Source organism: Leptonotus elevatus, chromosome 1 (genome assembly GCF_054856555.1).
Source record: "Leptonotus elevatus isolate MCC_2025b chromosome 1, RoL_Lele_1.0, whole genome shotgun sequence".
Taxonomy (NCBI): domain Eukaryota; kingdom Metazoa; phylum Chordata; class Actinopteri; order Syngnathiformes; family Syngnathidae; genus Leptonotus; species Leptonotus elevatus.
Genome location: NC_141239.1, coordinates 21,321,389 through 21,345,936, shown reverse-complemented (window position 1 = coordinate 21,345,936; position 24,548 = coordinate 21,321,389). Strand labels below are relative to the sequence as shown.

Genomic DNA, 24,548 nt, shown 5'->3' with positions numbered 1-24,548 from the left:
GTGACCATTTCTGTTGACCAAAATTAGACGGATAAAATTACGTTTTCTTTGACTAAAAGGTGACTAAATAAAAATGGGATGAGGTTGACTAACTATGATTAAAAACTATCAAGTGTGACTGAAATTGGACTAAAACTAAGAATACATTTTAAAATGGCTGATAAAATTCACACTACCCTTGCACCATACTTCAAACTGTTTCTAACATTTTGGTTTCTTTATCTACTTATGGATGGCAACAAACGGTATAAGGAACACCTGTAAATGTGATGCTGTGCTGCTTGACACTGCTGCAAACTAAAACCACAACACTAAACATATTTAATTAATATGTCACTAACCGTATCAATTATACATAATATTTTGATCAATTTATGGAAGCCTGGCAATATTTAAATGAAGTGCCTTGCCTTAAGTTCTCTGCACCTTTGTTTCCTCCTGACCCAATTATTTTGTTGCGACTCACTGGAGTTTAGTTATTATTATTCTGACGTCTTTGCCATGTGGGAGTTGATACACATGGCAGAAATGCAGCCCGTGTCTTGACAAATGCACGCTGAAAACTTTAATAATTAATAATAGCTCTCTTGTGAGCTCTTTCGTATTGTTTAAACGTAGTACACTAAAACACCCCCTCCGGCCACGCTCAGGAAATCGGTAACACTCACAAAGCCGTATTGTGTTCAAGCTGACGGGCTGCCATTTCACAATCCAGCGCAATCAACTTTACACCCCAAAGTGCGCACGCCGAGCCAAGTCGCTCTCTTTTTGATTTGGCCGCTCAGAGGCTTTATTTTATTTAAAAAAAATTTTGATTGGCTCTTGTCTATTATCTTTCAACCAACAAAGAAGTCAGTCACAGTGGAATCTAAAAGTACTGTTTTAAAATCAGCTAGTCACGATGACAGCCTCTCTGTTATCCGCGGTGAATGATAGAATCGAAAAGTGCTCAACTAATGGACTGAGTCCTTCAGAGAGTTGACCGTGAGCACACAAAGGCACGCACACACTCAACATCTGTGTTGTTGTTGCTCCGCTCTCCAGCGGACAGGCACGGCGTGCTGGTGCTGGAGGTGCTGGAGGTTCAGGAGGAGTGCGGCGCGCAACTGGTGCGCTGCCAGCACCACCCGCCGCCCGGTCCCGCCAAGCCCCATGTGCTGGTGTTGCTCTGCAGGGAGACCGCAGGCCAGCTCAGCCCGACGCCCGCGGACATCATCCACATACACCCACCATGGTGAGAGTATGTATTCATTTAGAGTGAGTGCCGAGGTCTAAGGCCACCACAGACACAAATATATAGGTTTCCATTCAACTTGGGTTTAAAGACGGGGCCGGTTGTTGCTGTTCCTCAAGTTCAGAGGAGGTCACACAAAATGCAGCAAAATAGTTCACTCTTGCCAGCATAGAAATAAACAAGTCATTAAAATAAAAGCCTCACCCATAAAAAAGTCTTTATGGCTGGATTTGTATAACATGCCAGTTTTGATTTAATGCATATTGACCTTTTGCACGTGACGTCTCAGCCTTCATGGGAACGCCCCCTCGGGGACGCTGCATGGCAAAAGAGCCACTTGCCTGTATTGTAACCATTGAATCTCATACAGCGTAAAGTCCTTTATCTAATCAATGACATTATAAAATGGTCATATCTTGCTTTGCGGTCGGTTGTACAGACAGACAAAGGAGTAAACCAAATGTTGCTTTTTATCGCACACCTACTAATAAAAACAAAAGACGTCGATTGATAGCAGCAATCAGCAGAAAGGATAGCCAGATAGTTAGCGTGGTTTTAAAATGCACCTTCTTCAAAACTATTAAGTGCATTTGACTGTTTAATAATGGGGGGGTGGTTTCATCTTTGTGCTTGGAGTTTTTCACTCTGGAGCCAAAGTCATATTCATGAAATGACCGCATAGCTTGCCACTACGATAGTCATTTGTTCCATGCTAGTAAACATAGTAACATAACATCATCACAGCGCTTCAATATAGAACGGACTGTGTAAAAATAAGTCAGTTAGCGTGATACACAAGTTTTACCTTTGCATTGCGAGGTATATTGGCCCCCGGTGTCCCAGAGACTCAGCCAGCGACAAGGTTTTGAATCAGCCCCGGTGTAAGGAGAAGAGACGGCATCGCCTACATAATGATATAGGTCGTGCGCTGTGAATTCCAATTTGATTAACTTGGTAAAAACAGCATGCAACAGAAGGTAAGGGCTGTTTTCAAACTAGCGATCTCCAACTAAAGTAAATATCGCGCTTTATGAGTCCCGACTAAATGTGCAACTTCGACTGATAGGCGACTTTCGGTTGAAGTAGTAGGTTCCATGCCTCTATGGGCAATAATAACTTTTAATTTGTAAAATAGTAGTCGCTAAGTCACTAAGTCGCTCCAGCCACGCCCACTTCCATTCAACAATCATTTCCTTCCGCCGTCCGTCATAGGGCAGTCACGTGATCACGTGACGTCGGTGCAAATGGTCAATACAGTTTTTTTCCTTCAATTTCAAGTAGCACATAACATGTCAACACTGACAAACATGTGAAACAACCCTATGTTTAGATGCATAAAGTGTCAACACCAGGCAGTGACAGCATGAAAGTTAACAATAATACATAAGTAAAAACAAATATTCACCGTTACATTAACAATCTGTATAGCATATATTACATAACATATATAACAAAGTTATCAAGAATGAGTGACATATATCACCAATTGGTCTATAGTATTTTGATGATGTCAAGCTAGCATTAACAGGGTACATCTTGATCTGCACTTGCATTGGCATATGCCCAGTACATTTCAGATTTGTATCTAGATTTGAAAGAGACCTGATTGCAATCTGAAAATATCCAATTCCATGCTCTTTTGGTTTTTCCCTTTCACGCTGCCAGAATGCTTATCCTAACTGGGCCGCAAATCTAACTTGTCACCTGAACCTTGCAGCAATAATCCAGTTTAAGTAAATAATTTTTTTATTAAGTTGCTCCCTTTTTTTTATTTTTATAGTCAATTCTCTCAACATGCTTTATGCCAAATAAATACATAATAAATCCAATCATGACAGCAGAAAATGTAGACTCCTTAAAATAAAAAGTAAACCTCAGCCATAAAAAGACTCTAATGGGTTGTAACATGCAAAGCAATAAACACTTGAGCTACAGATTGAAGCTCTCAAAGGGCTTGATTTAAAAAAAAAAAAGGAGAAAAAAAATAGCTTTTTTTCCAAAAAGCACATCGGCCTTTTTCCACTACAAGGTATGTAATTGGCTTATGTTTGCATTTCCACATGAAGAAACGGCTACTGAAAGGTACTATTTTCAAGTAGCAGTTCATGAGTGAAACCACTCATTGGTATGATTTGAAGATACACTGCAAGAAAGAATAAAAACAATCCCTCGTAACTAACGACATTCGCTTGTAGACGAACCTTTGTTGTGGACACTTATAACAACATATAGACTGCACCAAATTGAGGCAAATAGTGCTGGTACTTAAGTGCCATAAAACTTGAGACTTTAACTCAAATTCAGGATTTCTCTCAAATTCTTAAATTTGGTATTTGATTTTTCTTCCAAAATTTCTGTCATAATAAACATTACCATAATAGGTTATGTATATGTAAGTATTGCAAATTTTACTAAATATTTACTAAATAAATAAATAATATCATATATAATAAACAAAATAAAATAAATAAATATTTGCTAAATACGAGGTATTAAATTAGGCTAACGTGGCTAGGAAAGGTCTTTAAACATCTTGGCTTCCTTAAGCCAGCAGATCTTCTTTTTTTCATGTTATGCGAGTTGCATTTACTGTAGCAAGACCTTTAGCATAGTACTGCCAGGCACACATTTGACGTCCGAGTACACGCGTTATGTTTGAAATTGACGACATATCAGTGTCAGTTGAAGAAAGTACACTCCGTGAGCTAAAATAAGAGGAACAACTTGCACCAATGTGACAAAAAAAAAGTGCATGTTCAGTAAAAACACTTTCCTGCGTTTCCGTCTTTCAGATATGTTTTTTGTGTGGGACAAATTCATTTCTGGGCAGCAGTTCAAAAAAAGAAACTTGGCAATTGCACAACACATGAGTGCACTCCCAACAATATGCTGGACAAAAGGGGAACAGGAAGCATTGAGCGGTGGATGTTTTTTTTTTTACCATGGCTCGTCGGAGTCTATGCGCAAATATATTCCGTGACTTGAAATAATCATTAAGATGCATGAAGTAATAAGAAATTTTCCAGTTGTCATTATTGCACTATTGGGTTGTGTTAACAAGTGACATGACTCCGGTTCCGACACATGGAATTGTATCTTTAGATTCAAATCGGGCCTCACTGATAACTGTCAGAGTGAGCGCAATGTAAATGCAATGTCGACTTGATGCTAATAAAAACACATTTCATTTTTATTTCATTTATTTATTTAAAGGAAAGGGGGCAGAATGAAGTAAGACTTTACCCTAATTAACACAAAATGAATGACAGCTATAGTCAAGGTGCACTTAAAAGCATAACAAATTTACAAAATTACAAAAATAAATTCAATATCATAATTTATTTCTACATTTGACCAATGTCTGCCCCCCCCCAAAAACACCCGCTGTAAATGTAACCTAGAGCTAAACCATTATCAATTACAAATAGTCTAAATGTGTTTTATTAGACGTGCGTCCACCATTAATTAATCAACATTACGTGCAGCTCCCATAATATAATGTGGAGGTTAATTTTATGTTCAATGGAGGGGAGGGGTCTGCCTGGCCAACTTAAAGGGGAAGTCAACCTTAAACATTTTTTGACAATATGTTACACTGTATGTGACCTCACTAGTCTAAACATGACATTCTGATTAATTTTAAATTTTTAGAATATGAATAATGAAGCAAAATCCAGCCGTTTTTATCCATCTCAGGGGGCGGCCATTTTGCCACTTGCCGTCGATTGAAGATGACATCATGTGTTGCTCAGGCTCAGGCAACGACCAATCACAGCTCACCTGTTTTCTGAAGCGGCGCTGTGATTGGTTGTTACCTGAGACCTGAGCAACATTGATGTCATCTTCAGTCGACAGCAAGTGGCAAAATGGCCGCCCCCTGAGATGGATAAAAACGGCTGGGTTGTGCTGCTTAACTCATATTCCACTAACGCAATATTAACCAGAATAACATATTTAAACTAGTGGGGCTGCATAAAACATATTATTGTCCCCAAAAAATGGGGTTTTGTTTTGTTTTATTTTATTCATTTTTTCTTTTCGGACACATTTCATCCGAAAGAAGGGCGGGTAGAAGCCATGCTTATTAGTAACCCGTACCTATTGATTCTTACTATACGCAACAGTCCTATACATTGATTATGATAGTCATTGATTCATGCATCCTTCCTTGACATGCGTCCTTGATTGGGGGTTGACTTCCCTTTTAAAACTATGTAATATATAATATTTGTGTTAGGTATGTACAGGTATTACTTTTTATTTTTGTGTTTTCACTGTTTGGGTTTTGACGCTTGTGGAGTTATTTACATGCAATTCGGGCATAGCATCCAAGTGCTTCATGTATTCCATCATTGTAAATGCATCCATGTGGGATATACGTTACATGAAATGTACATAGAAATCGAATGTACATCAAATCAGATATAGGTGTTTTGAATTGGACACTTGGACAGTGCAATTCCAGTCTTAAGTACAACAGCTGTGTCTCCTCAGTGTAAAGCCCCCCTGCTCTTTTTTTTTTTGTTGCCCAGTTCACCCCCATATCGGCACCAAAAGCCCAGATGTGCCTCACAGTCCCTCACATGTCCAGATAGGCGGAGGCTGTGTATGTTTGGGGCTTGTTTTGGAATGGGAGTGAGGCAGCGGTGGACTCCAGCTGTTGGGAGTTGTGAGTGCACTTTGGAATATCCAGGCTGGCGGAAGCGCTGGGGCCTCCTCGACGCACTGACGTCACGACAGCTCCAGGGAATGCTTCACATTCCTCTTCCTGGCAGTTGTTAGGTCATTTCCAGCAAGCTGAGGGGGGGGTGAACACTCGATTATTTTCTGGAGCGTTTAGGGAGCGCGAGTGTGAGAGGAAGCCAAAATAAAGTGATTGGAAACACATGGTGGTTTCAGCACCTTTTGCTTTTGTAAATCACGTTAGAATAGGGGGCCGTCCACGTACTCAAAATTTTTTTTGCACATAACCATAAATTCTGTAAAGCGTTTTTATATGTAGAATAATGCTTTGTACAGAACCAGGATACTAAGATTGTTGTCAGTGGGGGGAAAAACCTACAATGAAGGCACCGGTATGTCTAGTAAAATTCCTCTTTTCAAGCTTGCTGCATGACACTTAAGGGGTTTATCACCCCCATCATTCATGCGTAGGATGGCTCCGCCCATACCTACCCGCTCCTTGCCCCTGAGTGGGCTGTGGGGTTAGAACGGAAATGCCTGCGAGGATTAATCACCTACGCGCTGTGACGCCAGCAGCCGGCCACTCCTTACCTGTCAGCTGCCCACTCACCTGTTCCCAAAGAGGAAGCAACTTCCTCTTCCTGTTCCGTTCTACAGCACTGTACATTCCGCACCAATAACACGCTGTAGTGCACGTGTATAGCGATGACTGATCTTTGGCCAAGTGTTCAGTATGATAAACGGTGTCATGCTTCATCACTCTTATACAATGACTGCGGCGACTTGGGGTTTTTTGGATAGGCAGCGGAAGTCCATGTTTGGTGAATATCTGTTGCTGTGCGGAGGATAAGAAAGAATGTAACTCACAAAATAGCACAACTTTATGGCCAACTCCTAATGGTCATATTTAATGAATGAGAGGTCTCAAATTTGGTAGAAGTGCCCTCAAAAAATGGTCTTAGTCTTAGATTTAGCTACCTTACACCTGGAGATCCTTAAACCTTCCTTAAACCTGCAGATGTTCTTCATAATGAAGAAAAATGCATAATAGAAAGTAGAGCTGTCCAACTTTTTTTTTTCAGATTAATCACATCTTAGAATTTTTAATAATCACGATTAATCGCTCAATTAAAAAAGGCTTTTAATCAACATTTTTTGCCTGCCAAATTTGAAGAACACCTGTTATGTGTTAATTCTTTTGACATGAATGTCATACATAAACATTTATTAAATGCTTTACTTTAATGCATGTAGTTATGTTTATTGCTCCAACACAACCTGTGCTACTTTTAACGTAACCATCCGCTGTCAGCTAAAGGATCGTCTGCGGTCAAAATTAATAGTGTGATTAATCTGCGTTAATGCATGATTAATGTGATATTTCTTGTGATTAATTAACTAATGCTTTAACTTTGACAGCACTAATTATTCATATAATTATTCGTGTATATATATATGTAGTTTTATAACTATTAAAATTTACCAAAACAAATCACCAAAGTATTTTTAAAAATAAAGAACTGATTTTGCTGTTCCACCCCCATCTGTTCCCGAAAGGGTTCATTGTTTGGACAAAATTAAACTGCTTGTGTTGGATGACTTTTACATTTCATGTTTTCTAAGAGTACAACAATGCAAAGTCATTCATCTGTGATTATGAGTCAAAACATGATGCTTTGTGGTAGGCTGGCCTGGGAAGAGATAAGAAAAGTGCTTTTCTCTTGGGGGGAAAAAAACTTTTGACAAAATATGTACGTAAACACAATCCTTCATAAATTAACTTAAAATATTCAACAGTTCAACATCATGATCAAATGAGCTGTCAAACTGCATGGCTCGGCTGGTCCATATTTGTTGATGAAATTCTACATCCCACGCTTTTTTCCCATGTGGAGTTACAGGTGAGGTACAGTACAGGTGAGGCAAGGAAAAATGTTTGTGGCTTAAAATCACATACCTACGCTCATACGTTTACAACATCCATCAACAAAACACCATAAATCACTGGTTTAGCAACTTGAAAGGCGAGATTGACTCCCATGATTAACTTCCATCAGGTTAATTTCTTTCTCAGTTTCTCAGCAGGAAGCTCGTCGCTAGTCACTTTTTGAAAAAACTGAAACCCAGAGCAGTCAGAAAAGTCGCTAAATCGCTAACTAAATGCGCTTTTATAAACGACTCAATTTTTTCTCTGTTTGCAGCCATGTTGTTTGCGTCGGTACATTTGGCGAATCATTTTGAACTATTGATGAAAAAAATAAAAAATAAAATAAATCATCCTGACAAACCTGAATGAAGTGATTAAATTGATTGTTCACGTAACATTAATTAATATAAATAAATAGGGGGGGGAAACATCATAGAAAAAATAGGAAATAAGAAAATAAACCTGAAATAAATAAACATATAAATATATTTTCAAGGGATGATTCTTTCCCTGAAGGGTTCATTGTTTGGACACAAACCGCCATTTGACTTGAATGACTTTTAAAATTCCTGCCAGGCCAAACATGCAAAGTCATTTGTGTGTGATTGAGTCAAATCATGATGCTTGTTGGCCCTCCAAATGCTGGCTTGCTTTCCCTAATTGTAGCCTCTCTTGAGTCTGGCCTACGTCCAAGTGTATACAGGTGAAAGATACAGTACACTGCACAAAATACTGATGTTAAATGGTGCATACAGCACATGCCTGAAGCATTGACTGCTATTTGTTGTGCTTGGCAGCAAACATTGCTAGGGTGAATGTGGACTCAATCAAGGATGTTTGTGCTGTATTGAAGATTTAAAAAAAAAAAAAAAAATCACAACAATTCCATTTGTGATTTGAGAATAATATTTTCCAGTGGTGCACATTTAAACAAACCATCTACTTGTATGTGTGTCTTGCTGCCTCATTCGCATCAACGTCAGAGGCATGCTGCAACAAGCATCCTAGATCTAGTCACAGAGTCCAATTGGCGCTGACTCAGCAATAATCCACCATTCTATTCTTCGTGTCACATGTGGAAAGACTTAGTCGTAAATCAGTACTACTATAAACAATGTACTGTGTAATTATAAGGGCTGTTTTTCAAGTTCCTTTAATACTCGGGGGAAGTACCGTTCACTCTCTCAGGTACATGTGCAGGGCCAAACCAGAAAAGTTTTGCTTGGGTTTGTTTTAGAAATAATTAAAGAATGTCCATTTTGGCACACGCACGCAAATGAAATTCAAGCCACTAAAAGAAATGGCGAGGAATAGTGCGGAGTGTCGTTTTCATGTCATCGGCCAACAATCAGCCTGCCTGACGTGGATGTGTTTTTCTGATGATGTCACATCTGGAAGGCGTTTGAATGTAGCTGTGCACAATTGCAGTAGTAGTTGGTGACATCCGCACTTACTTTAGCATATAAAATGTTATCAATATGAAGCAAAGTTCTACATTTTTATCTCTTTTCTAACATTTTTTTTTCCCTCAAAATGTTATTTTTTAATTCTTGCAGTGGCATGCCATCCCACAACAGTGTGTGATGAACATGAGGAGATAGTGTCAGATATTTGTGGCTGTGAGTAGTTCTTCCACATGCGACTTCGATGCGATGCATCTAGCTTTAAAGCAGTTTGTTGCACTGCAATTGAGTTGTTGTTTTTAAAATATTTGTGTTTATTATTTTTTACTGCACATTATTTAACATCACGTGTTTTAATCTTGCACACAAGCAATACGCCAAATAAATAAAATAATACTAAAGCTAATAAAAATTACAGTTATCTGAACTAAAAGAGACGGTGTGTAAAATTAGGACCATCTACTAATAATTCATTCATTTTAAAAAACACTATATATTTCAATATAATGCAAAAAAAAAAAATCTGTTCTACATCAATGTCATTTTTTAAAAATATAATCATAGGTCTAATAATCGCTAATAAAAATGACTTACAGGAGGCCGCCATGTTTCGCCGCCATCTTTATGCTACGGATACACGAAGAAGAACTTTGCGAACGTAGTTAGCCTCTGGTGGTGCTTGCAGCACATGTCGAACCCAATGGATCGACCGCCGCTTACCTTCCACAACTGGGGCCTGCAAGTGGTCGTCCCATGATTTGGGCTCCCGCAGCTTATCCCCTCCCTTTTTTTTATTTTAACGCTAGCTTTTGCTAGCTTCTCCCTCTAGCCACTCTTATTAGCCGCTCCAGCTAGTTCTTGCTAGCAACTCTTGCAGCTTTTCCCGATTCACCTCCCTATTTTTCTTTTTCTTGCTACTTTTTGCTAGCTTCTCCCGCTTGCCGCTCTTATTAGCCGCTCTAGCTAGTTCTTGCTAGCAACTCTTGCAGCTTGTCCCAACTCACCTCCCTTTTTTCACCTCCCTATTTTTCTTTCTCTTGCTACCTTTTGCTAGCTTCTCCCGCTTGCCGCTCTTATTAGCCGCCCCAGCTAGTTCTTGCTAGCCACTCTTACTCACCAGGTCGCCCACTCGCTCTCTCCAATTAACAATTGGTAGTAATTAGTGGTAGGCTTGCAAAGTGTGGTGTGGTCTGTTGGAGGCACTATAGTGCGCATGCTTCAAAATTGTTGCAATCTATTAGCTCACCACTAGATAGCACTAAATTCTGCCCGCTTTACCCTTTTAAAGCATTTTTGAAACAAATAAAATTAAGAAAACCCAACAAACTCGCTCTGAAAACTTAACCTTGCCAGCAAGCTGAATTCTCGCAGAATTTGTGGGTTCACAAACTCTGGAGAATAAATCTTGTACCGCTCCCGCTGATATGTTTGCAGCCGACCTAAAATCCTGTATAATCAGTAACAAACTGACTACATGCATCCAAATGACCAAAAAACTCCAAACAAGTCAATAGCAACAGTGAAGATTTATCACATTTTAAGGGTCTGAGTTGCTCTGCTTACCCCACATTTGCATGTTAGGCATAAACGGAGCATTGTTTTAAAATAAAATAAAAAGGCTTTGCAACAGTATCAAACATTGGCGTGCAGCATACATCTGTTGAACATTCAAACTTTCCTTGTAGATCTCATACAATATATCACAGTTTGACATGAAACACTGACATTCCAGCTGTTTTATTCCCCATGTTGTATTTGTAATCTCTCTCTCATTAATTTCTTTACAGGCAAAGTCTCTCTGTGGAAAGCTTAGGCTGCGATATTATTCTTAACACCCACTTCAGCCAAAAAGTCAACCCCGCTTCCAAACCGTCCAAGTCGCCGCCGAGAGACCTATTCGCGGCGAAACAGCTCGTACCATACCCTCTGTGTCGGACATTTAGAACGCTGGAGGTTTGCAGGGTTGCTGAGGAAAATGATACTGGACAGGTGTGTGTGTAACACTGAACGATGTCCTTCTTCAGGCTTTTGGCAAATTTCTATGTAAAATGGGCTGAAGTTGCCAATGCATTTGTCCAATTGCAACATCTTTAATACCCTCAGGTAGCAGCCTGTGATGGTTCTCGCAGGAGAGTAGCAAGCTCAGCTGTCCTGGCAAGGCAATGCCATTCTCTCCTGGAAGCGATAGAGCGCCTGGGCCAGGCTGGTTCTGTGGGCCGGGATGTGGTGGTGGTGGTCCAGAGGGTCTACTCCATCCCTGCGCCTACTGCATCCATCGCTAACGTCAGACTGCGCTCCAGGGCCTCCTCCGCTCCTCCTCCAGAGCAAGGCAAACGCAGGTACTGTCTAACCATTCCTCCCCCACCCCATCCAGGCATTTATTTTTTCGCCAGAGAAATCTGGAAGAGATTAAACTTTTCATGTGTTTTTTGGATGCTTTCGGGACCACAATGTGGAGGACTTTTTGGTGGCACAATGTGTCTCAGTGGTCAGGCTATTGTTCACATCCCAGAAGGCCTAACAAAGCATGCACACTGTAGCCATATGCCGTTGTTTGACAAAAGGACACAAACATGTCTTATTGAATCCAGCCGCACTGCGAGTGACGTGCGCCAAATTCTCCACCAAAAAAAAAAAGAATGAAAAGAAAAGCCTGTGTGATCTTTTGAAATATCGTGCACCAGCAAGCCAAAGTTGAATTGTTGCCCACTTGCTAGCTGGAACAGGTTTGTAACCGTTACCTTAATTTTCCAAAAACAACAAATATACACTAGAGAGTGAAAGCGTGCTACATTAAAAACATTAGTGACAGCTATGGTCTCCTCCAAATGTTGCTTTTACACTTAATGGTTCAGTATTCACATTTAAAGAAAAAAAAAAGTAGAACTACAAGATGGTTATCGGCCAATTTGTATCTATTCCAGATGATTGTGATACTGTTGTAAAGGTTCTTCAACCAAAAATCACTGCTTGTGTCTGGAATTAATTTTTATTAGTGTGGCTGACCGTCGGCAACAAATTTTGCTGCGGTTTGACGTTTGAACCGCAGATGTACAGGTCCAATCAAAAGTGCAATGTCATATCATGTTTACAGGTAACAAAGCGAAATCCGGCCACCGCCAAGCTGTACCAATATTGTGTATACTGTATGTTAGGTATGGGATAGTACAGGAAATCCATAGTATGGTTTGTGCCACATTTTTGGAACGTGTTTTACGCCACTCTACTGTATCGGTTGTTTCCTGACATGAATTCTGCCCAAACAAAGAAATCGCACCACACACATCGTTGGAAAATCTGTGGTAGCGTAGCATTGATTTTCCATATTAAAATTAAAAAAAGCTGTATTAAAACCTAACCGAGTTGCCCGCAACGGATGGGACCTCACGGAGTAACGTGCAAGGAGCTCATTTTGCCTTCATGATGACGACATCCGTTGCAAAGTGGCACACAGCAATGCTTATTTGAACCACCCAACACTTTTCCAGAACTTAAAAGTATCCGTCACGTTATATTTACCACTTTGTTCTGCCCTCCAGTTTTCTCTCACTATTGTGAATGGAGCAGGAAGTTTACCGGATATTGCTACACAGCGGCAAAGGGTAATCCGCTTTTTCTTGTGGTTCAATACAAAGTAATATAAAACAGTGGGAACCTGAGGGTGCTGCGTCTAGTTTGTTGATAGTGCTAGCCGTACTTAACCCTTTGTATTACTTTTTGCATTTTCCACTCGTATCGACAGTAAGAGTTGCAGTTTTTGTTTTTTCAAATATTTCTATTGTGTAATATGTGTGTTGTCTATGTTGAAGTTCATCTCTTTTTTTCTTCCATATTTAGTTTGTGCAACTTAATGCACAGTGCCCTCCATAATTATTGGCGCCCCGGGTTAAGATGTGTTATAAGCCTTAAGCCTTTTAAAAATGTATTGCCGAAGCATGCTCTCATGAAATCAGAAAATTGTAGAAATGTCCACCAGACACAGAATCAAGCTCCCCCCATAGCAATATCAGTCCCCTGAACTCAACCCAATTTATAACCTGTGGAGTGAGCTTAAAGGTGTATTCAAGGATCTTTTGTCGCTGCGTCTTCCGGGTGGATCATCTTAACGATTGTTTTTCGATCCCGTCACTCATTCTGCCGTAACAACGCCGTGCGTGGTTGTTCCTAGCTACGCATGCGTACTTTGAGTGTTTGTAGCATGTAGCTGCTGAAGCCGCTGAGCTTCGGATTCAGCAATTCATGGTTGTAGCTCCACCGATCTCACCGCCTACTTTGAAAATGGCTAAGAGCCAGAAGAGGACTTCCGTCTATGAAGTAAGGTTGGCTGATGAGACTGATGAAGATGAGCTCGCACATTCTTGAGATTTTTTGGGCGTGTCCCCCGGACAAGCAGGAGAGCTGGTAAGATGGTCATCCGCATGCGCATTTTTTAAAACAGTGACAGACATTTAGTTTGGCTTCTACTTTTCGAGAAGATCCTTGAATACACTTTTAAGAGGAGAGAACCCAGATCGCTGGATGATTTGGCAAAATTGTGCAAAGAGGAATGGTTGAAGATCCCTTTTTCTGTATTCTCCCATCTTGTGAAACATTTAAGATTATTATTATTTATTTATTTTTATGGGAAAAAGGGGGGTTGTACAAAATATTTCCATCATGGGTGCTAATATATGTGACACACGATTGACTTTCTTCTGTTTTTATATATATATATATATATATATATATATATATATATATATATTTATATATATATATATATAATATATATATATATATATTATATATATATATAATATATATATATATTATATATAATATATATATATAATATATATATATATATATAATATATATATAATATATATATAAAATCGCTTTCAACGTCAGAGTGACAAGATGAATTTTCTTTCATTCAAGAAAGTGGGTGTGGCTTGCCAGGCTAAAAGACAACGTCTTAACCAGAGGTGCCAATAGTTACTGTATGCAGGCCAGTGTAAATAATAGACTGAATTTTCCATTAGTTTGCACAGTGGTAAAAGAATATGCGGTCATGTGCTGCAAGAATACATGCTCAATTGCCACGGTTTTTACTATTTTTCATTGTAGAAGTGTTTTTCATACAAATATTTGCTATTATTATGACTTGACTACATTATTAGTGGTAGTAACAGTGAGTTTTGACTTATCCATATTACATTGCCACCATAGAAGCGGACTCCATAATAAACAAAGACACCCTGTACTAATGCTAATTGTGGAGCCTTGGTAATTTAGCGCTTTAGATAACAATCACATGTCAAATGGCGGGCAGTGGGTCTGAGCACAGTATGTACGAGTGGACAAGTCAAGTTTCATAGTTGAAACAGGAAGCCAAACCGGTCCAAAGTCCTGCACTGCAAGCCGTTTAAAACCTCCTGTGACTTTGAAATGACACACCGCAGTGCTGTTATAGTTAATGAATTAGTGAATGAGCTATTTGAAGTCAAGCAATCCACTGTGACCTTTAGTTGCCTGGCCCTCCCCGCGCTGCTTGTTTTTGTCCTGCGCCGAGTAATAAAATAAGACTTTGGGTTTGGTCGGAACAGGGCCGCCCAGGCGTGGGTAGCGGCCGCCGCCGTGCGATGACGCCAGGTCAGCTGACACGCATCAAGCCTGTTTTAAGGTTGTAATCCGACACTCGCGCCTGCCATGCTTCCTCTGTGGCTGGTAAACAAACGCCGCCCCTCCTTGGCCGGAAACGCTCCCTCCCATCTTTTTCGCGCCTCTCTGCTTAACCAAAGTCAACAGGTTGAATTAGTAGTTACGGGATGGAGGTGGGGCCCGCTGATAATGACTTCAGGATATTTCTCAGCCTGCTCATTGTTACATATTTGCCAAGGGGCCATATATTGACCCACACTTCCCTTTCTTTCCTGTCTTCTCTAATGGCAGTTTCTTACTGAAAATGAGGTTTTGTCAAAATGAGATAAAATTCACCTCTCTTCTTCTTCTTCTTTTTTCTTTTTTTTTAGCAACGCAGTTGGAAAATTTGGTTGTTTTATGATGAAGTGAACAGCAGAATCAAAGGAGCATTAAAGGATCAAAAATTACAATTGTAATGTAGTTGAATTGTACTTAGTAATAGTCGTTGCTATACAGTAAATCAGCACCAAAAATAGTCAGCAACATTGTATGTATGTCTCAAATTACTATACTGTACCCGTATCAATCATTAAATAGTCTATTACTGTATATTTAAGTATTGGCTATACATGACTTTAACTCATTTGCTCCCAAAAACATATACATATACTAAATGTACGTGAATAAAAGTAAATTGAATATTAGTCAAACTATACAGGCAAAAATTAGCATTTAATTGACATCTAATTAATTATCTGATAACTATTTTGTCAATTGATTTGAGCGATTGATTGATCATTTCAAATGTCCAGATCGTCAAATTTCAGGCTCTAAACAGGAAATATTCTCCAATTTCTTTAGTTCTCCGTGGAAACAGACTGATTGGCATTTGTGTTTAATCAAAATAAGACATTTGCAAAACAACGATCAACAGCTTTGCTTATCATCTGAAATTTTATGGATCAAATTTTTAACTGAATCATAATCAATGTATTGTCAAATTAGCAGTCAGTTTAATCTATTTGATTAATTATAATTATAATTGGCATGTTGTTGAACCTTAGGCAGCCTCAGAAGTGCACAGTAGTCGACCCCGCATACTTGCATTTCGGGACTCGCAGATTCTCATGTTATTCGCTGATTTTGATTTTTTTTTATATATATATTTTTTTTTGTTACATATTTTAGTTCTTGGGTTAGGGTTATCTTCTTTTATTTTGTTCAGGGGTGTTTCCCCCATTTGTCATGGAAAACGTGTATTGAATGTTTTATTAGTGTTTTGTTTTTGAATTTTTGGGGGGGATTTGGAAAATATATATAATGCATTTCAGTGGCTGTCAATTATATGTTGATTTTCCTGATTAGTCCTGTCCTACCCCGCACGAATATCGTGTTTCTCTGTACTATATATCAATCTTTGTATTAAGGGAATATTTAGGAACTTTTCAACCTTCAAAAGATAATTTTATAACTCCCCCAAAAACTACAAATGTGGACTTCTTTACGGCATATGTCACTTTGCGCTTTCCCCATTCGTTACAAAGACGGAAGTTGATTTAACATCGCGCTAAACAACTGAAACATTTTGTCTGAGGAGACAGCAAAAAGAAAAAGTGAGACTACTCGAATGTAAAGACAGTCAAGAATCAACATTGGCCTGGTTTTCACTCTTTGGCGTGAGCTCAAAGACAACGCTATGCGCTGGTCCTCATGGGAAATGTGGTCTTCCTACAGGCGAAACACTACCACTTTTGTCCATAAGGTGCCACCATAATCAATGAAAACTAAAAGCTTGTCGGTGTTACTTTAATCAATAACTTGGCATTAATCAGTAAGAAGCGGCGTTCAACATCTTGACCTCTTGATTGACATTGCTTAATAGTCTTGTTTTGTTTAATCTTTAAACAATACCAAATAAACAATAATCATTTAATAAACTGTAATCCTCACTCCACTTTAATGCAAAATGCATTTCTATCCGATTCTAAAAATATTTCATAGTTGCATCATGCAGATATGAATGGAAACCGTAGCAAGAATAGTCAGCGTCATTGTATGTAGTTTACAAAAAAAAGTCATATGTAAACATTGTTGACATTCCGTGAAGAATGAATGTGAACATCAGCAGGAATAGTCAGCAGTAATGGGCATGTCACCAAATAATGACCTGCATCAATAAATAGTGTGTATATCATCTCATGGCTGATTGTGTTCGTCCTAGTACTTTTCCAGGATGTTGGTGAAGAGAAAAAATAAAGTGGGTTAAACTATCATCCTGGTGGTCTTGCTCTGTGTGACGACAAGGACACTTTGTGCTTCTCATGTCAGGTCCCCAGCCCCAGTGACTCACTTCTGCGCTCACAATGCTTTTGATACTTTTGCTGTTAACACACCCAGGAGAGTGTAGATGAGGGCGATATTTACGCCTGGAGAAGATGTTGAGTTCCTGTAAATTTGGAGTAGAATAAACAAGAGGATTAACTGTTTGCAGGAAGTGAGAAGAGTTTTTATTTTCTGCGGCCGCGAAGGAACAAAATGTGCTGCGAGGATCCCGTTTCAGCCTTGTTTATCAGCCTCCTCGCACCGATTGGTGGACAACGCGCAGAAAGGAATCCCCCCCCCCCCCCCCCCCCCCCCCCCGCAACGATGAGGCCTCCTCTCTGCTGTATTCTTTTTTGCGTGGGTCACTTACTTAGTGCGTTGCCAAGTCATGTGTGTGTGGATCGTAGTTTCCTGGAAGAAAAGTTGGGGCTGCTAAGAATTCTGTGCTTGCTCACAATAACAAATTCCTCAAAACAGCCTGAGTGAGAGTGACTGAAAGAGTGAGGGGTCTCGCGAAGAGGAAGCGAGCGGGGCTGTGAACGGCCAAAAGGGAGGAGGCTTCTTGTTGGTGTCAAGCTGGTACAACCACCCCATTTGTTATCTGTCAAGTCTTTGATCAGATATATTTCACTTTTCTTTTCTTGGGCTCAAGTTGAGACAAGCTGCAGCAAGAGCAAAACTGAATATTTGTTCAACCGCATTTGGCTCCAACAGCGAGGGATACTGTAAACATTTCTAATTGAGGATTATTTCCAAAAAAAAAGAACGCCTTGTCAACTTCTGTTACTAATATCATCAAGGATTAACAATGACAATAATAAATACAATTCTTTTGTGAGTCCTAATAATTGTTATGACATGCAGCAAAACATGCAAAGCAACAACTGAAGTCATACAATTCAAAATTCAAGCATAAAAGTTGCACAAATATAAAGGTTGAATTGTCATCAATTGTGATCATGCGAGATTTCACTTCTACTTGTGGCTACATGTGCAATTGAAGCATTCTCTTCGCAAGTGTATTTATTTTGTGACTTTAACTATAATTAATTGTTTTTAAATATTCATCTCTCTTAAACTCATGTTTACAAGAGCCGTAGTATCGGCCTGCCTGCGTGGCCGTGCGTTTGGCTTTTTCTTTGGCTTCTTTTTGTGCGTGTTTTTGAGATTCTACCACCGGTGGGTAGCAGTGATGGCAAAGAGGGAAAGTGTGATGATAACCATAGAACAGGAAATGAACAAATCGTTCCAAGAACACAGATATGTATTCCAGTCGGCTGTTGTTGATTGGCGATGGCAAAAAATAATAAAAATCCTCATCAATTCATTGTTGTTTCCCTGAAATATAAATGTGTCTTTAATTGTTCTGAACTCCTTTTTCCAGCAGTAGTTGTATTTGGCCTGCCTTTGTGGCCGCAGCTCAACTCTAAAATACCTTAATGTAATAACTAGGGGTGTCAAAATTAGTGCGTTAATTTTGAGTTGATTTAAAGTTCCTTTAATGCGTAGTTAATGACTGCCCCTTACTTGGAAAGCCTGTACTGGGGGAATTCCAGTGGCAACACAGCGGACACATAAATTTAATAATAATGCATATATTTGTGGAGACTGGGGTCAAGTTGTATTTTACCATTTGAAAAGTGTGCAGAATTTCACAAGTTACTTTGTGTCTTCAAGAGTAAATAGCTCTTAATATGGGGGGGGGGGTGCACTGAGCTCTCACCGATGTCTTACAAATGCAATTATGCCACCTAGTGGCAGAACAATAACCTCAACACAAATCAATATCACCCTCGTTTTTTACAGTACAATGCATGTTTTTAATTTTAACTCGATTTTGTGAATTATTATTAACTTACTGTATCATGGACTAAAATATGCAGCTATATTTGTATTAGTTTAAAAAAAAATTCATGTACGTTAACAAGAGTATGAAAATAAAATAAAAATCATTGTACATTTTATTTTACATTTAGAACAGATATAAAATTTACGATTGATCAAGAGTTAACTAATGAAATCATGTGATTACGATTAAAAATTGTAATCGCCTGACACCCCTAGTAATAACTTAATGTCATGAAACTACTGCAAAGATCAAAAGTTGTAGCACATGTTACACACCCAATTTATTGTCTCTCTGAAATGAGCCTGTGTTCAGGCACTGTCTCATGCAGATGATTTATTATGTGCCTCGCCCCTGGACCAGTATAGCTTTCGATACCTCGATGACAACAAACAGTGAGAGCAAGAACCTGTAAGGACAGAAAAAAAAAGGTGAACAAATATTTTTCACTCACAGAGGCAGCACTTCATCCACCACGTCAACAACTTTACTGAGCAATCAAGTCTGTACCATGTATCAGAAGCTAACACTGTTAGCTAATGGTAGAAAATCAATGCAGCTCTGCTTACCTTTTGATTTTGACATACTAGTGAGAGTTTCACACCTGTGGAGAATGTGAATGTTGAGTGCAGTGGTGGGCAAACTCGGTCCTCCAGGGCCGGAGTCCTGCAGGTTTTGGATGTTTCCCTGCTCTAACCCAGCTGATTCCAATCAACAGGATCATTATCAGGCTTATGCAAAGCTTGCCGATGAGCTGAACCTATATCAGCTGTTTTGGAGAAGGGAAACATCCAAAACCTGCAGGACATCCGGCCCTCGAGGACCGAGTTTGCCCACCCCGGTCTAGTGCAGCTGAATAAAAATGTTGCATACTGGTGCTCTCACTCCGGCAGATAGCAGTGGATTTATTGTGTTGTTTAATTTCTCACTTCATGGTTGGCCATCCACTGCAAAGTCATAACTATTTGTATCCAAGCACTTAAAAGTCAATTTTCCGGAATCTGTCCCCTTTAAACATTATCTCAGCAATTGTTTCATGAGGAACAAACCGTTCTGTTTCTCTTGACCACAACAAAACAATATAAAACAATTATCAATGTCTGACTGGTAAAATGTGAGTATTTTGATGTTTTGGAATGACCAGAAGTGATCGTAACATTTGCGGTGTGAACCCGTGTTCTGTTAGTGACACATTTTGGAAAATGAGTCCCAGACTGGGTGGGGTCTGTTCACTCTGCGCTGACTCAAAAGGCAATCCATACTGTATGTTGTTTTTTTTCTCAGATGAATTTAGGTGTTGCATTAATGCAAACAATTGGGAATAACCTTGGTTAGAACGCTGGCGTCCAGCACGAAAAGCCATGTGGGGAATGTTGTTTTTGACATCTATTTCGAGATAAACAAACACACGGCCGACCTCTTGTTTACCAACGTGCACGTTTATAGTCCCAATCAAGTGGTTGAAAACCATCTCCAAACTTTCCCAGCGCCTGGAATTTTTTCACAAGCATGCACATACATGACGGGCGCTCTGACGATCCTCCCTCCCTTTTTTGTCAGTGCTCTTCTCCCGCCTACTCCCCATTCCCTCGCTCGTCTCAGCGGGGGATTTAACCTCCACTGTTTACTCCTGCGAGCTGGTGCGGCTCGCCCGTGTCTGGGCTTGACTGCCAGAGATAGATACCGAGGGCCTGTCGCGGTTCCAGCTCGTCAATACACACCACTTAGGCTTGTGTGTTTTTAGGCCAAAGGTCCTTTCTGTCAGCAGCAGCAGCCTGTCAAACCAGCCACCAGCATAAACACAGAGTGTCACAGAGACAACTCTTGAATTGCATTACTACTGCAAACTTTTTTTTATTTATTTTTTTTTTTTTTTGTGGTCTGTGATTCTAGGAATGCAACCTGGTTTAGCACTCTGTGAGGAATTGCTATATAATAGTAGCTTTTCAGACATCTGCAAATGCTCAAACTTTAAACTGACAACATTGCAAAGCATGAGCATTTCCATGGAATGTTGATAAAAGGTCTTGAAGGCAGAAACTGCATTTTTAACATTTGTGTCACGAGCTCCCACACAGAGTCATAGATTTAAGAGGAAACGTTAATTCATGATAATAGTCATAATTTATTATATTAAGGTCACAACATGACAATACAGTATATCACATTTGGGCTGGAAATTTTAAATGTAGTCATTAAAATTGTGACTTAGTTGTCGTAATATGGCAAATGGTCTTTCACTTTTTCACCTACTAAGTAAGGCACTTCACGCTGACCTCACATTCACCTACTCATGGCGCAGCATCAGGAGCAACTGGTGGTTCAATAGCTTGCTTCACAATGACCAGGGATTGAACCCACAACCTCTACACTCAAAAAATAGTTGGGTCAAAAGTAACCCAATTATGGATCAAAAATGGACCGATCCGCTTTATGGGTCAATTTGACCCAACTTTCTGGGTTGTTTTATACAAAATGAGCCAAAAAGTTTTTACCCAAGTAAAGGATCTGACCAATATTTATGAGTTGTTTTACACTAAAATACCCATTTCTTGACTCAATTTTGGGTCAAATAGACCCTAAGTAGAGGATTGGTACATTTTTGACCCATAGTTGGGTTATTTTTGACCCAACTGTTTTTAGAGGGTAGGTTGGGAGTCGATCACTCTATCACTGAGCCATGCCACCCCCCATATATAATATCACAATTTCAGGAAAAAATCTAACTTTATATGCCCATTTTTCTCAATAAAAGTAATATTGGCACTTTAATCATCTATTTCATCATGTTATTAATGTATTCTGTTACTTGAAAAAGTAAACAATACAACTTTATTCACTTTTTTTTTTTTTTTCCTCACATTACGTGACTTAAGTTGTAGCATTCCGATTTTTTAAATGTTACGAATAAAAGTTTTTACTTTCGTTTCGGCACCCACAATTTCATATTTTTCTTTTTCTATATATATATATATATTTTCCTCAGGATACCAATACACATAATGGATGTTTATTACATTTCGATGGCCATCGTTTTTGTTATTCACTGGCCAGCCCGCTCCCTATTGCCAACAACCGTACTATATTTCACTTTATTTGACAAATATTACCGACTGCGACTAATATTACTAACTTTTTCACATAGCATAATGGAGAAAAAACTCGTAAACTGAGAAATGTATCATCTTTATTCACAAATCTGAACTTTTTTGTCTTTCACGTATTATTCTGTCGTAATAGAAATGTGTTTTCTATACTATGAGACGATACATTTTACAAAATATTTCTTGTAATATTAAGACTTTATTCATTCACATAAGGTCATAAGACAAAAACGTCTCTCAAACATGTTGATTCTTTGTCTTATTAATTTTGACTTTTTTTTTAAATATATTATCGGTATGTTATGAGCAATTCTCAAGGTACACTATGGCTTTATTCTCGTAAAATTATCATTCTTACACCATTGTATTATTTTATTTTATTTTAATTTTTTTTTAGGATGAGACTGACCACGGATATTATGTGTGATGCTTGTCATTCCAAGGCTTTGTGTGCTGGTCCAGGACAGCTTTGGGATGTTCAGCGTAGTGCAGCTGCACCTGCTGGCCCTGGATGACCTGCGCCAATACTGCCGGGCGTGGCATGGACGGACCTGCGTGCTCCGAGGTGTCAAGGTAGTGCAGCGTGTCACCCGAGAAAGGTGAGACCCGTCTGTGGATTGTAGGTGAAAATCAACTTAACAGCCGCATACTTAGGGTTTTAATAGGGCTATTATATAGGGCATTTTATCTTATCTCAGTCCGGTATCTCTCTGGGGAAAAAGATGAAATGAGTCACATAGCCGAGGCTCGTAAAGCAGCAAGGAGATGCGCTCTTGAAGCTCAATTTGTCATGCACACGACTGTTATGTGAAAAGCTGAACATCCCCTTTGCTGTCACTCTGCAGTTCTCATGAAACTTGTTACGTTGCCCTGCCAGTCGTGCTTCTGTGTTTACATGTAAGATGATACTGAGGCTGCACACTCACGAGTCCCTTGTGAGCCACCATCGTCACAGTCCCAGATTAGAAGCAGTTAGAAGAACTGACATGAGAGCATTTCACTGGGGCGGGGGGTATGTTGATGTCCTCAGCAGATAATGTTCCTCGAGGTGGTCGGTGATGGATGAGCCCATTCTCAATTCTTACACATGGGCCATGTTGTTGGCTGGAGTGAAAAAACATGTGGCGGGGTAGCTAAAGCTTGGCTAAATGACATTCACTTCGAGGAACTGTTTTGATTCAGTTATTTGCAGTAAGCATTCTGTAACATAGTCATCACTTGAATGTAAAGAAAAATAAGAGTGAAATCTACGAGGTATGACATCATTAACTCATTCACTGCCATTGACGGTTATAGACGTCAAAAATTCATTTCAACTATTTCTATTAGTTTAACATTTTTTTCCACTTTTGCTAACAAAAGTATGAAAACCTATAATTGTTTTATTGTACATTCAGAACAGATATAAAATTTGTGATTCATTTTAGTTAACTAGTGAAGTCATGTGATTAATTACAATTTAAAATTGTAATCGCCTGACGCCCTAATTAAAAAATATATATAAAAAATGAAGGGCGTCAGACGATTAAAATTTGTAATCGTAATTAATCGCATGACTTCAATAGTTGACTCACGATTAATCTGTTATAAATGTACAATAATTTTTTTAAATCTAATGGAAAAAAAATTCAATTAATAGAAATAGTTCACATGAATTTTTGACGTCTATAGTCGTCAATGGCAGTGAATGAGTTAAAAATTCAAAATAAATTGAATTCATCTGCGGTGAGGTAGTGGTTAGCATGTCTGTCTCACAATTCAGATTTCAGTTCCAGCGCGCCTGTGTGGAGTTTGCATGTTCTTCACGCGCTTTATTCGTGAATCCGCCCACATTCCAAAAACATGCATGTTAGCCTCATTGAAGACTAAATCGCTGGTGCCGGGTGGAATCATCCTACCTCCAAATTCCGCACTTTTAAGGAGACCAAAATAGACGGCATGTTTGACATCATCAAAGAAAGCATGACATTTTAGACACTTTAGATCAATCAGTAATTTGTTGAAATAACACATGTAGACTAACTGAAATAGTAACTATTTGTGAAAAAAAAAAATCCTAATTATGACATTGGAGGTTTCGGGTTGATGTGAAATTGTCTATAGGTGTGAATGCTTGTCTTTAAATTAAGTCAGTCTTTTTTTTTCTCTGTAGGACAGCGAGGACTCAGAAAGTACTTTGCATAGTTAAAATACACTCATACCTATATAATATACACAATCATATTTTACTGTTAATATAAAAAAGAGATCAATTAATTTGACTCAAAACAAACCGTCTTATTTGGATGCATATATGAACAAATGTATTATTATTATTATTTTATGGCCATCAAAGACTCAGCTCTGAGTATAAATTGAAGTATATTTGCCACTAATGTTACATCTCATGTGAGCGACATGAAGT

At 39.1% G+C, this 24,548-nt stretch overlaps 1 protein-coding gene across 1 annotated transcript in view; it reads left to right on the top strand.

Moving 5' to 3' along the window:
- spidr (scaffold protein involved in DNA repair) overlaps positions 1–24,548 on the top strand; it is a 53,447-nt gene that overhangs the window by 11,144 nt on the left and 17,755 nt on the right. The window contains exons 8-11 of the mRNA XM_086083825.1: positions 1,045–1,234; positions 11,035–11,236; positions 11,351–11,586; positions 22,588–22,743. Of these exons, the coding sequence (XP_085939951.1) occupies positions 1,045–1,234; positions 11,035–11,236; positions 11,351–11,586; positions 22,588–22,743 (784 nt within the window). The remainder of the gene's footprint in view (positions 1–1,044; positions 1,235–11,034; positions 11,237–11,350; positions 11,587–22,587; positions 22,744–24,548) is intronic.